The following is a 16,050-nucleotide window of genomic DNA, read 5'->3' as shown; positions in this document are numbered from 1 at the left end:
TATCAATAACTACTATACACATCATACTTCTACAGTTCATTAGTCTCACATACTTTTCATCACACAACAAGTCATAATCATGTAAATAGTATCATCCAATAAATTTCACATAATCAAGTATGCACAAAATTCAATAGTATAATACTCAAAAGATTCAATACTATTATTCCAAATATATACACAATCCATCATTATCACATATTCACACATTTAGCCAATTATGTATCAAAACATCACCAATTTCAATTATCACATCTCATGTACACATAACAATCACATAAATGCATATATTCAAACATCACTTAACCTCAATGTGACTCAATGCAAGACATGTGACTCTATGCATGTGGTACCCAATATGGACCCAAAGTTCCACCGCTTCCGATTCATATAGCATCTAGCCACGCTTCAGATCCGGACAAGATCAAAGCCACCAAATGTAAACATATAGTTTACCGCTTTCCGAATTCACTCTAGAATCCAAGCCCCGCTTTTGTTTCAAAGCAAACCACCTTTGTTTCAAGGCACACCATGACATGAATGCATGTACAATGTTGACAAACATATGCAATTAAGATCATCTCTACCATCTTAATATTTAGCATATCACAATAATTCAACTCGATGAATTATCCACCAATTGTACACAACATTCACAACACATACATATCATTCACATATAAAAGCCCAATTAATCAATTACGATTCACAAAATCCAATTAACACTAGTAATCATACTATCTCATGTTAATTCTCATTTTGCCAATTATATATGAACATACACATTTAAAATCAAGCAATTAATCATTAAAATTAATGCTATCCAACTATCCACAGAGAATCAATATCAAAACAACATCATTGACATAATAATATATATTTCTCAACATACATATTCAAGTCAAAACACAATTACGGATAAATTCTCAAAATATCGTAATTTACCGACAAACCAAATAATTGATCCAACTTCAAGTATATTCCAATCAATTAAACTCATTGCAATTAATTTAACTATTAATTTAACCAATTAATATCAAACTATATTAATTTAATTCACTTCAATTTCTACTCCATTTCCAATTTCTAGCATTCTATTGTTCAAAACCATTTTTATTGAAAAGAATATCACGCTAGCTTTCTAACGCCTCGAACGGAGACTCAAACGGAGTTACGGTTCAAAAGATATGAATTGTTAAAGTTCCAATAAAAAAAAACACCGACGTTATACACTGACAACTCTAAACATGTCAGAATTACTCAAAACAAATAAAAATATGACTCTTAATAATTCAAAACAACTCTGACAACTTATTGTCGACTCTAACAACTCTATTGACAACTCTAACAACTCTATTGACAATTCTGTTAAATTATTATAATTTATTTATAAAGAATATTTAAACCAAACACAATTTCAGTTGATTCGTAAAATATCACAATTTCAACAAAATAACACCATCATGTTAATCTACTAATTAAACTTAGCTACCACGTAAATTTTTATCAAATTTCGGGCAACTAATTATACCACTTAATTAAGCTATTTTGATCGAACGGGACTATTTATTAGTTCAATAATTAGAACTGTTTCTAATCATGTGATCCATCTAAGTTACACCACTACATTTCCTACTGTTTCTGTATTTTTCTTTTAATTATTACTAAGTCATATAGTTTCATCACTAGAATCACTTTTATTCTAATTTTGCACTATACATGTAGCAACAAAAGGTAACAAAATGGATGGAACAGGTGATAGATGATTACAGAGTGGGGCGGCCATCTCCACATGGTGGTCTGCGTCCCCAAACAAGATAAACACATTACCAATTATTATATTAAATGAAGAAAATAATGGAACAGCAAGAAAGAAATAACGCACACATCTTACATTGTTACCGTCACTTATTTTAGCCATTTGTGCATTTCATTTTGCTTTATATATTTTCAACACTCATGGTTTATAATACGAACAGCAACAACCAAAAATGTCTAAATATCAACACAAACAGTGATGGCAAATTTCAATTTCCGGAACAAGTTAACATGGCAATTTCAAACAACAACCACAAAGAGAAAACAATATCTTATAGATCTCTAATTTTTCAGCAACAATTAACACAAGCAAAAGTAATAAATCTACACATCCAATCCCCACATACAATTGTTCATGAGCCCCATTATAGGAAGAGAACCCCACCCTTACCTTATCAATTGAAGCAACTCAATGGATCTCCGATTCACACTTCCGATTGGGCACCATAGATGGAAATCTTCAAGCTTTGTTCATCTTCTCCAAAACTTGCCTCTTTCTCTTCTATTCTTGTTTTCTCCAAAAATGACAACTACTCTTTCTCATCTCTAAAACCCTAATTTAAAATCCAATTTGGGCTTAGAGGTTAACAACTCTTATTTATTTAATATCCTCCAAAATCAATTTAGACCCAATAAGAGATATAACTCAATAACCAAAATATCACTTATAATAATAATTCCTTCAATATAATAATTCCGACTTATAAATGATATTATTCTTAATATTATTTTCTGACTTCAATTTAATAATTCCAAATTTGCCCTTAAATACACCGACAATCCAAATTCGACTAAATCGAATATTTTCGGTCTAATCTTAATTACTCAGAAAATTCCCAAAACTTCAAATATTCTTCCAATAATATTTCTAATACTGAAAATATCAGAACTCTTGATTAAATATCAATCTGCTATCCCAAACTAATACCGACTAAATCGTCTTAAAATACGAAAACTTCACTAAACACTCCAAACGTCTAGATCAAACGAATAATCGAATTTCCGGGCGTTACAACTCTCCCCCACTTAGAATATTTTCGTCCTCGAAAATCTACTTGACAACACCATCGCAACCAAATCTCGTATCCAATTCTCAAATATCCAAATCGCGTTTGGTAACACTCCAATCACTACTTCTTCGGCACAGCAACGATTCCACAAGAACACAAACACATTACTATTCTTACCAGATTCACAATAATCTACGACCCATTGTAGCATCCTGGCTCATCGCACTTATTCCAACAATCTATCAATCCAAACATCAAGATAACTCCACTTCACAGTCTTCTGACATATCTTCCTTCACCTCTTACGAGTCGTATAACAACAGTGCAACGCAATGCTTCCGCTGCGCAGCTCTGATAATTCTTCTTTAAGTCACTGGCTTGTTAAAACCCCGTCAACTGTATGGTTCACAAATTTTCAATCCAACACAGACTTCCTTAATACTCATTTTCACATTGTTGTTTCACTGTTACTTCCAAATCTTTCCCTTGCGACATTCGCTTGTACAATACTCACTACTCCAAATTGTTCATTTCGTCCGTCTCTTACTCAACCACTCCTCTCATCAAGTTACACAAACTGGTGAGCGACTACCTTCGTGATACAACATCAATACTCTTTCTCTACTATTAAGATAGCAAGACAGATCTATAACATTCAGTACGATTATCATCTACCATTAACAATGGATTGAGGGTGATCAGTTCCCCAATTTGTCAATTAGTATTCGACAACCATAGTGGAGTATAAACCGTCGTTACTTCGTAATAGCGTCATCTCCAATTTTCACTCAAATCCATTAACACCTCATAATCCAATGATTCACCTTGGATTTTTACAATACCCACAACTTCCTACTCGTTATATCTTGTCGATGAAACACCAACGTCCAAGCATATTACAAAATCTGCTTCGCAGTCACTTAGCATCACACAATCTTCAAACGTGTTTTCATCTCCAAAATTACTTCTATACTCGTACTTCACAATTCATCTCATTATCTTTCCGACGCTTCAAAAGGAGCTCAAATCGGATATCCGGAACTCAAGTTATGAATTTTTTAAAGTTTCACAATGATTCTGAATTTTCTGCGACTTGCTTACGGAGATCCTACTCCAAAAATCACTTTTCTTCGACTCAAACACATCCCAAACAACCTCTAGCATAACTCCTTATAACTCGAGAGATGCATTTTTTCATCGAAATTCCGTCTTGATATCACGGAGACAACAATTCTTTTTACAAGCTACGCGCGTCCTCGAGTTCCAACTCGGGTTTGCGATTCACAACACTTCACACATCGACTACGTCCTTTAATCACTTATGCGAGTCCAACATAAAGTCTACCGCAACTTTATCACCTCAACACTTGTCAAACACCGGTATCAGACGCAAAGGCTAAACACACCGACAAGCTCTCAGTCCTCAACCGTGCTGAACATCGTCACTCTCTAACTTCTGTCTCCCAAAATTATCCTTAACTTCACATTGTCTTCGACTCTGGTTAACATCCAAAACTCTCAACAAAACTTGCATTGTCGCTTGTCGATAACATACCTGACCATCCCTTACAACAGAAACATCTTCGAGAAGCAAAACTTCTCCCCCACTTGGAATCAAACCAATCCCTGCAACAAAACAAACAAGTACGGACAGTGTTTCACACACGTGTCGTGTACTTAAGACTAAAACACTGACAGCATTCAACTGTCGCATAACTCAACAGACTCGACAACTTGGCCGGACGGACCAACCAGGCTCTGATACCACTATTGTAACACCCCATTTCTACCCGGAAATTATATATAAAAAAAAATCAGAGTTTTCAAAATTTCTCAATAAACAAATGAGGCGTCACATAATTAAAACAAAACAAATCACCTCGTCGCATAAAGCGGATACATAGCACCTTTGAAATAGAATAACTTATTTTATTAAATACATTCTTAAGTGATTCCGCTGTGTTTTAATAAAATAAGTTATTCTATTTCAAAGGTGCTATGTATCCGCTTTATGCGACGAGGTGATTTGTTTTGTTTTAATTATGTGACGCCTCATTTGTTTATTGAGAAATTTTGAAAACTCTGATTTTTTTTATATATAATTTCCGGGTAGAAATGGGGTGTTACAGTTAGCACGACTCAATAAGTTAGTAAAGAAGGGAAAATGGTTCATACATATATGTACACACATACACAAACATGAAAATCAGAATACAGGCTCATAAAAAAGACTCATCTTGCTGCAAAAAGCGTAGCTCTCTCAAACATCCTTAGCATGTAAGATATTACGATCCAACACTTGATCTTGACTACATTGCTTCAACCCTTTATTGTCTTATTGTCTTCAATTTTGTGTAATCTTATATTTACTTATGAATGTGATGCAAAGAGGATTTAATACCTTTGATTAGGATTTCCTGCATCTATCTAAAGGTCCAATAATCTTTTTCAAAGATTTTAGAAAGCAGAAATTTATAGAAGTCACAACACCTAAAGTGCAAAACTCTCATTTGCACTAGTTACTAATTCTGCAAATTAAGTTAATAACACTCATCTAACCTTTTAAGAACACACCCTGTTGATTTTATTCTCAAATCCATATAAAGACACGCCTTTGATTCCATTATCTTAGAAATCTCTCACTCTTACCCTTATATACCCATGAACTTAGTTATAGCACAAGCATCCTAATAGTTTTCCCGAACACAGCCTATAACCATTGTTATCTCTAGTCAAAAACCAGTTTCAAAGTCATTCATGTAACTAAGATCATGAGATTCTTTGTTAAATGAAACTTAAACAAACCCATCACAAGTTGCAAAACAAAAAACTAGTGTGACCAAAGGTATAAAGAAAAGGACAGCCACTCATATAATTGTTGAGACTTATAAAACAAGGGCAATATTCGAAACATACTAGTTATGAGTGAATCATATACGATAATACGATACACAGCCCATATATAATAAGTGCAAATTTAGGGTCCAAGCAGGCCTATAATGCTACCGTGACCAAGCTTGATATCAAGATTACTAGGAATGATCTGCTTCCAAGTGATTAAGTTGGAAAGTCCCTTCGTTATTCTTGTGCACCACTACCTTGAACTTCTCTTGTTTTTCTCCTCGCTTGAGCTTGAGAAGCAAATCAAACTTGGCAACATCATCGTTGACCTGCACAACCATTTAGACATCCATCAGTGATGATAAACCAAGAAGGTTGTAAGCAACCCAGATGCTGGTTTTCTTATCAAAGGTTTTATTTACTAAATAAGCTCCATATCTTTGGTAACAGTGTCCTAACAGAAAGAATACATTTCTACTCATCACTCCATGATTTTATTTTAGCAAATCTATATTTTTATCTGCTACTTCATTTGGCATTTCAAAACCAGTTTTGCAAACAAACAATACAGAATAAGGCACTGACCTCAGCCTTCGCATCAGAAACCTCATGAAGTTCATAAGGTACTAGTGAATTGGACCTCTGCTGGATGGACTTAAGAGCATGATCTGCTGCTTCCTGAACTTGAGGGTCTTCTGTTGGCACAGACTGCCACCCCGGCTTGGGGCCATCTGATAACAAAAGCAAAACAGCAGAAGATAGTATTAGCAAACACCTGAAGTTCAATTGTTCAACAAGAAATACAAGAGAAATGAAGTAATCATAAGCAATCCCAAGGAACTTTATACATCAATTATCAGCTAACTACTATAGATTTTCCTTTTTACTTACAAAAAATAACTGAAACATTAAAGGAAATCCGGGATAAAAAGCAGGCCTCACTTCAACAAGCCTTTTTTTCTATATTTTCAATGGAAATTGTCCATGGATAAATACTACCAGTGCACGCAAATCCAAAGTAAAGGAAACTATAAATTCACATCTTGATGTAGCACTAAATATGAGATCAAACATTCCAAGAAGACATGAAACCATCTAATTTTTAATCTTTTCCAAATTCAAGAATTCTTCTGGTTCTTGAATGGATAAAGATTCAAGGCAATGGTAACACTTCATCATCCATTGATTGCTCCTCACCACTTACCTCACTAATTAAAACCAACACTAACTTCATGTTCACTTTAGAACATAGGATTTAAGATGACGCACAACAATTTTGGCCATTTGTGAACCTTCCAAGTTCTAATCACTCAAATGCACAGATTTTTTTGCATAAACTAAGAAATAGACTTGATTCATAAGCAAATTTCAAATATACTTTTACCTTTCAAGTTCTAATCACTCAAATGCGCAAATTTTAAGGCCACTTGTTGTGATTACATTTAATTAATTTATTTTTTCAAATTATTCCCAGTGTAGTGTATCTGATGTCAGTGTCATTGTGGTGTTTCTGATGTCCGTGCTTCATAGATAAATAGTTTAGCCCAAATGGCTTACCCTTTTTGACGCCAAGATCAGCAGAGGTAAACGAAGGTCCATCACCATCACCAGCATGCTTGAACTCCTGAAGTTCTTTAAAGTTCAACCAGGGCTTAACCCACACTTTAGCATTATAGATCTTCTTCTCACCCGCATCAACAGCCTCAATAGTAAGGTGATGCATTGTCCCAGCAACAACCTGTTCCTGAGCTTTCACCACTCTCGCAAACTCCAGCAGCGAATTCTTCAACACCATTCAACAAAAGTCAACACTATTACAATTCATATTCACAATTTCCATTATTCAACAAAACAAGAGAGAATGAAAAGAACCTGTTTGGCGTTGTGTTGATCGACGGCGAATCGAGCGAGGGATTCAGTTTCGAGGGAGTTTTGAGAAGTGGGAGAATCGTAGATCCCGCCGGGTCTGGTAGCAGCCATTTCTGCGTGATCGAAATCGGAACAGTCGGCGGAAGATTGTAGAAAGGTGAAGATTGCGAAGAAGAGGAAGAATAACGAAAGAATTGAAGAAAAAGTTGCTCTCATTCGGTTTCTTTGGAATGAATGGATGAAGAAAATAATTGGGAAGGCTTTGATTTAACGCGGAATTGGGAACAGTCTCCGTGTTGCTTAATGTGGAAGCCACGTATTCCACACGTTATGTTTATGTCGACTGCTACTATTCCGTTGGATATCATTGTTTATTTAGGGATGTTTAAAACCAAATCAATCTAATAGAAAACCGCAAATCAAACCGAAATCGTAAAACATTGCATTTTGTTTGGATTTATTTGAGTCATCTTTTAACAAAACTGCATGGTTCGGTTTGCGATTTGTATTGTGTAGATCGAACTAAACCGAATCAAACTGCATTATGTTACAACCTAACAGTACTTAACTCACATCCAACCCAAATTTAAACCTATTATAGCTAAGCTTTATGATTACGAACAATTCTCTCATCCTTACACATACTCCTTCCGTCTCATAAGAAATGTCTCATTTGCATTTTTTCTATGTCTCAAAATAAATATTTTTTTAGAATATCAATACAACATTTATTATATTTTTCCACTACTATACCCTCTGTTCATTAACTTTCACGTTTTTCAACTACTTCAATACTTATAATAAATATGGATATTTTAGTAAATTATACTAATTTTATCATTAAAATTAGTGCATCTAATCATTTTCTTAAGAATCGCGCAGAGTTCAAATAAGACACTTATTATGAGACGGAGGGAGTATGATTTTAGTCCTGATCTTCTCAAATCTCTATTAACATTATCGCACATTCTTTTCCACATACATCTCCCCTCTTCTTCTCTAATATCCACTCTTTTATATTCTTTCTTTTTCACCTTGTCATTTTTATGCAAATGTTCCCTATTTCAGTTTCGTTTTTATCGCACATCTTCTCTAATTTCTCAACTCTTTTGTTTTTTCATTTTCATCTTCACTAATCTCTCGTCTCTTCTATTTTTTTTGTTTCATTATAATAATTTTTATATTATTTTATACTATTATTTTATGTTTATTATTCCACTTTTGTCTAATTTAATTTTTACATATTAAATGAAAAGTTGTTGTCAAAATATGACAAGTTTTGTTATTATTTGATAGTGTACGAATGTCTAAATACAAAGTTATGTTATCATCTATATGTGTATGTATGACTCAATAAAATATTTGTAAAAAACCGAACCAACCGAACCAAACCAAATTGCATTGGTTTGATTTTTTTCTAAAAGTCAACCGAACAAAACCAAACCGCACGATTTTTTCTCTTGCGGTTCAGATTATTTTTTCTGTCAAAACCGCCAAAACAACACCGCGAACACCCATTATATTTGTCATGATTTTGTTCCTATCTACATGTTTTTACTAAATAATGAGTAGAGCGGTCAAAATCGATTTGGCCCATAGTTGAGCCGCAAAATACTTTAAAAAAATATGACGCTATATTTTTTGCCCAGTTCATCGGACTTATGTTTTTTATGGGCCGGGTCGGACTGAACCAAACGGGATTCGGGCTGGCCCATTAAAAAAAGTTGATAAAGTTTAGAGAAAAAATATTGAGATAAGATATGATTGCATAAATGTGTTTTGAAGTGATAAGGAAAAGTTAAAGAGGATGAAGATATATTTTCATGATGATGTGATCAAGGAAATGATCTTGAGATGAAGAGAAATTTTGACAAGTATTGGTGATAATATTAAATTACATTGTACTTTTACATGAATGTTTTTGTGGTATTCATATATATTTCATATATATAAATGAATATTTTTGTGGTATTCATATATATATAAATGGATCTTGATTTGATAAGTATTTTAAACATCACTTAACTAAGTTTATTGTGACTCTCTATTTATGTTATGTAGCTTTTATCCATTACATTCTTTTTATAAAATTAAAATTATAATATTGAAACACGGGTCGGGGTGGCCCATTGAACTGCATCAACTTTGAAAAATGGGTCAGACTCATTTTTTGTAGTCCATTAAGCAATTTGATCAGACTGAGCCAGTCCATTTAAATATTTTGGCCCACCAAACCGAAGCGGGTTAAGCCGGACCAGTCTATTTGACTGTTCTAATAATGACATATTAGAAAATTATATTTTTAAAAAATTAAATATATTTTTAGTTTTCCCTTGAAATAAGATTTTAGTACCTTCTTTTCAAAATTTGAATATGCTTCAATTTTATTTATTGTTGCCGTTTTGGTGGAAAATTTTAAAGAAATTGCTTGACATTTTTTACTCAAATTAAGGCAAGTTTGCTCCAGCTTTAAAAAATGGATTTTTTCTTTTTTAAAATAGATTTTACAAAACCGTTTTTCAAAATATTACAAGTTTTTTATATTCGTTTTTCTTAAATTGAAACATTATTTTTGACATCCTATAACATAAACAAACATTATTGAAGACCAAATCATAGTCAAAATTGCAATTTTTTCAAAAAATGGTATTTCAAAAATGGTTTTTATGAAAATCCATTTGAAATAACTTCAAAATTAAGTGATTTTTTGAAATTTTGATATCCAAAAAAAAAATTTCAATAAAAAGATGAAATGCCTAAAATTAGGGGTGGCAAACGGGCATGGTCGCCCCGCAAAAGCCCGCAAAAAAAACGGGGCAGGGCGGGGCGGGTATATTTGATTGTGCGGGTCTAAAACCTTGTCTCGCTCTGCAAAAAAGTGAGGGCGGGACGGGGAAAGCCCGCGGGCATTGAATCTTTTAGGCCTAAAAATAGTAAAATTGTATGAAAAAGCTAATGCCCGCAAAAAAATAGGGCAGGGCGGGATGGGCCCATTAAAGGAAGTAGACCTAAAACCTTGCTCCGCCCCGCGTAAAAGTGCGGGCTTTCCCCACGGGCCGGACCCGTTTTGCCACCCACCTAAAATAACATTTTAAGAATAACTATTCAAACCAAAATTTCGTTTGAAGCTTTTATTAAAAGTTTTTTTGTAATTTTTTATACACAAAATTATGTAACACTATAAAAAACATTTTTAAAAAAGCCAAAACAAACGGACCCTTAATATGTTTTGGATTTTCATCATACTCGATTAGCTCTAACAAGAGCGACAAGAGTAATTTATGTCTCATAAGCTATAACCCTCAAAAAAGTAAAGATAATGATTATAACGTACATTTTAAAGATGATTTCAAAATTGCATTTATAGAAGTGTTTCCGAAAATAGAGAATGTTTGGAAAAATAAAAAACTCAAAAATAGATTTTGAACCTACATGTTGCACTAGGGGTGGATATGCAGTCGGTTTGGGTTGGATTCGTGCCAATATATCCAATTCTGAATGATTTGTACTTCGGTTTGATCGACTTCAGTTTAATCGATTTATCGGTTAACAAAGATCGGTTTGTTCGGTTAATTGATCCTAAATTTTTTAAAAACATGTAAGTATAAAAAGTAAAGGCTGCAAAATATGAGCTTTCAATAATAAGAAACAGGAAGGGCTGCAAATATGAACCTTTCAATATGAAAACAACCCAATAATAACATTGCTTTGACATTTAACTAATAGATTTGAGCATTAAAATATTACAAACTACGTAGAGAATCGATGAATATAAGTGAATGATCCCGAATAACTGAAAACATTACATGCTTTATCATTGTTACGATTAAAGAATGCACTGGCTAAGTTAGGTGACTCTCACCTGGTCGTTTGATTCAAAGGATGTGTATCTTGCAAATTATAACGAGAAACCTGTTGTCGGTTAGTTCAGAAGTATCTGGTACTGAACTTGGTAGGGCAGATTACGATTTGATCCCCCACAACTTGCAATTGGTCAAAAAGAGGGTACCACGAATACGTGCCAAAACCCCGTGCTTATATAGATCATAGTTACTAATCAGTTACTCTACTATGTGTGTGTAAAGATAATGGGCTTAATGTGATTGCGCTCGAATGAAAACAGATGAAATTTAGCGAAAAGAACGAGGTTAAGTTATACTAGCATGATTCGAAATGGTTTGCATAAGTGGAGTTGTCTATTATTTTTACCGTATCTTTTATGTGAAATTGAGCTTTTATCGTTCTAACGGAAATACGTTGCAACAGCATGCGGTTCGATGTTGTGTCAATTGCGTTTAATCCATGCTTTACAAATTGTCATATTGATTATTTGTTTGAGGACAAGCAAAGGTTCAAGTGTAGGGGAGTTTGATAACACGAAATCGTACCACATATTAAGCTTAATTAACATGAATTAGTTCCCCGTTTTTATCAATTATATTACTTCACGTTGGTATTTTTATTGTGTTTTCAGGTATTTACATCTAGCCAAGCTTGAATGAAGAAATGTGAAGGAATGTGGCCAAAGAACACATTTATGCTATCTAGCAGAAGTGTCTGCTAAATTTCCAATGACAGAAGGCTGCCCCGTCCAACACAACTCCATGTTACGATCGACACATCATTCAAATGTGTGCCCCATGGTACACACACTTATTACGAACAGAACATGTGTTATTAAAATTGAAATAGAATAGCCCACAAACAATTGAAACAGAAGCCCACTCGTTTGACAATTTCTTCACACAATTCAAGTGGTTCTACCTAGATTCTAGGGAGACTTAGGTCATACACTGAGGGTTATAAAAATGGTAGTTAGTGAAGCTTTGGCTCTCTCTATTTTTCCTTCTGTCAATTCACATACCTTTTACATATTTTCTGTTTTACTGCAACTTTATTTTCCTGCTATTTTCCTTTGCTTCACTTTAGTTTCTAGCCTTTTAATTACCTTCCATAAGCAATAGTTTCTCACATTGAGGAACTATTGCACCATAGATTTAGGACTTTTTATTTTTGGAATCCAAGTTATAATCAAAGAAGAAGTTTGTACGAGTATTAAAGAGTATTTGGTACTTGAAAATTATTTCAGTTATTAATTTAATTCCAAGTTTCTATTTCCATGCCTTATTTATTCTGTTATTTTTTTGCCATGATCGAATCTATGTTTTCGTATTGTTTCTGCATGCTCGTAATAAATAATATATCTGGCTAAATTTTCAACATCGGTATGTAAGGTTACTGAACCGAAAGGTTCGATAACAATTTGGCATAAAAATTAATTAAGCGTGTTTTTAGTCTTGAATTCTAAAACTAATACTGAATTGTTTTGTTACGAGAGTAAATTACAAACTAAGGTCTAAAATCAACACAACGAGAGTTTGGGATTTTTACCAGATAGTAGTCATCAAACATCAACTCTAAATACAACGAGAGCGCTTTAGAGTTGATTATATCTTATTTGATTTTCAAAAAGTACTTTCAGTTTTGAAATGATTTAGCGAGAGCAAACTTTAGAGCTGCTAGTATAATCTAAATCAATAAACACGAGAGTCTTAGATAAGGGTTTTTAATTCAAATAACTTATTCTGAAAAGTGTTTTTACATTTAATATATGCCAATGACTTATTGAACCTTGACGTCTGACTATTTTATACTGGTATCCTAATATCCTTATATTTAATTAAAATCATATCTAATTTTCGTCTCTCCCTAAAACCAGGAAATCAATAACTTTCGCTAACTTAGAAACATAAGATCGTACTCTAGAAAATGCATATCCAAAATCAAATTATGACATTTACACACTTACACTAGAAAGTGCGTATCCAAAATCAAATTCTGCAAAGGAACCATTACATTTTACCAAAAGTGTTACTGAGTGGTATGTTTCTCTTGCTCTGCATCTCTTAAATGCATGTTCACATATTAATACCAGGAGATTCAAATTAGTGTGGTTGGGTGCACTATTTTGCAATAATCTTTTTCTCTCTTTTGTCCAAACAAAATTGGAAGCTTGGGAAGACACATAGTATCTAATGTAGTAATAAGTAATAACATTTGATTGCGGCAAATTTATAATGAATACTACCTATGTCCCAAAATAAATGTCACATTTCCAAAAATTATTTATCCCAAAATAAGTGTCATTTTTAGTCCTCAATACAATTTTAGTTTTTATCTTCCAATTGTACTCTCTAATTAATACTCTACATTTACTATTTCTCTTACATTATGATAAGAATACACCAACAACAAATAAGGATAATTTAGTAAAATTGTCATTCTCTCTCTTTCATTTATTACATTTTCTTAATCTGTGTGAAATGTCAACTATGACACTTATTTTGAGATAGAGGGAGTAATAATTATCAAAATATAGTACTATAATAGAAATAAAATAAATACTAAGCAATGGAGCAATAACTTAATGGTCTGCATATTACAAAATTTAATCAATATCATTTTATTGATAATGAAAAATCAATAATAATGATAATTGACTACTAATAAAATAACAAACCAATAATGATAATAATGATACTTTTTTTTAAATATATATCAACAAAAATTATTATATTAATTATGACAGAACACAAGTGTCTTTTTTTAATGATAGTAGTGTTTATAGGATCAATATCTATTTTTTTCTTATTTTTTTTAAGAAAACCAATACCATGTAAATCTAAATGTCTTAATATGGTTTTCTTCCGACTTTTCATTTTTTATATGTTATTTTATCAATTTATAAATTATTATAATATTTACAGGAAAATTAGATCTTAATTTTTTAATTTTAGGATCATCATATTTTTGTTATATATTTATACCATAATTTTTTTTTGTAAATTATATATATATATATATATATATATATATATTAAAAATTAATATAAATACCTATTTTTAGTGATATATGAAAGATTATATATTAATATGATCTCAGCTAATTTTTCTTATAAATTAATATGATCTGCTAACGGGAATTAATTATTTTTAATGGAATAACTAAATCATTTTTAATGCACATGTGACATATATGATATTGTATGCATAATTTTCATTTGTGTGTGATTATTGATATTTAGCGTGCCACTGTGTTCATGAGATGTTGTAATACACTTGTTGTAGAACATGCATATATGTTGATACTCTATCTTGAAGTATGTACCACTTACTTTATTAATGTGATTTATCACCCCTTTGTTGTTGTTGTTGTTGTTGTTGGTGTTGTGGTTTGTGCTCCTCTTCGGAGTACAAACAAGCAGGTAATTGAGTAGCTGCTTAGAGTGGAGAATGGCGAGAGGATATTATTCTTTTCCTTTTATTTTTCATTTTATAATACATGCTCTAATCTATAACACTAGGCGGACAAACGTTATTATTTCATTGTTTATGTTTTTGTTAATGAATGCCTTGCCTAATAGTTTTCGTTTCAATAAAGTGTTTCATGAAATTTATTTTTTATTATGAAGTATGCTTAGTTGATGAACTTATGTTGCGATGATACCTTAAGTGAAGGTGAGCATGCGATGACAAGTTTTGAATGTTTTGTTTGAAATTTCTAAGTGTTATTGAATAGGTGATTATTTTGAGAATGTGTGACACCTTATATGATTATGTGAAAATCTTTGAATTATTCTATTATTTTACGTGCGGAGAATTAAGGGTGTTACATAGTGGTATCAGAGCAAATCGGTTTATCCGGTTAGGTTTTTGTAATATTGTTAGTTTTTTGGTACGTGCCATGTGTGCGAAACATTATCGATACTCAGTGTTTTTCTAACCGCTTGCAGCAATAGGAATGAAACAAGTGAAAGAGAAGCTTTTGTTTCTCTGAGATATTTCAGGTGTGGAGGGTTGGTTCAATGTACAACTGATTGCACTAGTGTAGGTGTTGTAGAGGATGTGTTGTTTCCTGAACCTGAAAGAGAGTACGAATTCGAGATTCTTGTTTTCCGGTCAAGTCGAGATGTCTTCAAGGGAGTCATATCTGACTCTATTTTCTTAACACATTACTACAAAAAACACATAACACCTCGTACGTGAAATGTATTTTGTAACACCCCATAAATTTCTTTATTTAATTTAATTGATTTTTTGAATTAAATATTAGAATTAATTGAGTTATTTGAGAAATGTGGAATAATAAGGCTAATGGGCCAGTGTTGCGAGTAGCGATTGGGGGGTGTGTCAGTTGCAAAGCCTTTTACTAAACTAAGGTTATATTTTTCATAAACAAGGAAAAGAGAGAAAGTTGTGAAAATTGGAAGCCAAGAGAGAACAGAAGAGCTGAATGTGAAATTAGGAGAAGAGCAAAGCGCGAAGAGCGAGAACATCCAAGAATTCGACATCGAGGTGAGGGGGGATTCTTCTCATTAACATCTATTATGGGTATTATGAATGATTCGATTAAGTTTGTATGTTAGGATTCTAAATTGGGTTATAGGTCAGAGTTGGGGGTTTTGGGGTTTTGGAGAAATTTAGGTTCAATTCATGATGTGTGATGCAATTG

At 32.8% G+C, this 16,050-nt stretch overlaps 1 protein-coding gene across 1 annotated transcript; it reads right to left on the bottom strand.

The window, feature by feature from the left end:
* Positions 1-5,676: 5,676 nt before the first annotated feature.
* On the bottom strand, positions 5,677-7,813 carry LOC131616773 (cysteine proteinase inhibitor 6-like). The gene is made up of 4 exons (XM_058888213.1): positions 7,542-7,813; positions 7,227-7,452; positions 6,255-6,400; positions 5,677-5,998 (listed from the first exon to the last, which is right to left on the bottom strand). Exons 1-4 carry the CDS (start codon positions 7,752-7,754, stop codon positions 5,861-5,863), a joined length of 723 nt encoding a protein of 240 aa, XP_058744196.1. The 5' UTR covers positions 7,755-7,813; the 3' UTR covers positions 5,677-5,860.
* Between the last annotated feature and the right edge of the window lie 8,237 nt (positions 7,814-16,050).

This window comes from Vicia villosa, linkage group LG7 (assembly GCF_029867415.1).
Source record: "Vicia villosa cultivar HV-30 ecotype Madison, WI linkage group LG7, Vvil1.0, whole genome shotgun sequence".
In the NCBI taxonomy this organism is placed as follows: domain Eukaryota; kingdom Viridiplantae; phylum Streptophyta; class Magnoliopsida; order Fabales; family Fabaceae; genus Vicia; species Vicia villosa.
The sequence above is the reverse complement of the archived record's forward strand: the minus strand, read 5'-3'. Positions and strand labels throughout refer to the sequence as shown.

Coding starts and splice junctions, on each gene's coding strand:
- LOC131616773 (XM_058888213.1), bottom strand. CDS start 7,754: ATGAGAGCAACTTTTTCTTCAATTCTTTCGTTATTCTTCCTCTTCTTC. Junction 7,453..7,541: donor ATCAACACAACGCCAAACAG/GTTCTTTTCATT, acceptor ATGGTGTTGAAG/AATTCGCTGCTGGAGTTTGC. Junction 5,999..6,254: donor TTTCTGATGCGAAGGCTGAG/GTCAGTGCCTTA, acceptor ATGGTTGTGCAG/GTCAACGATGATGTTGCCAA.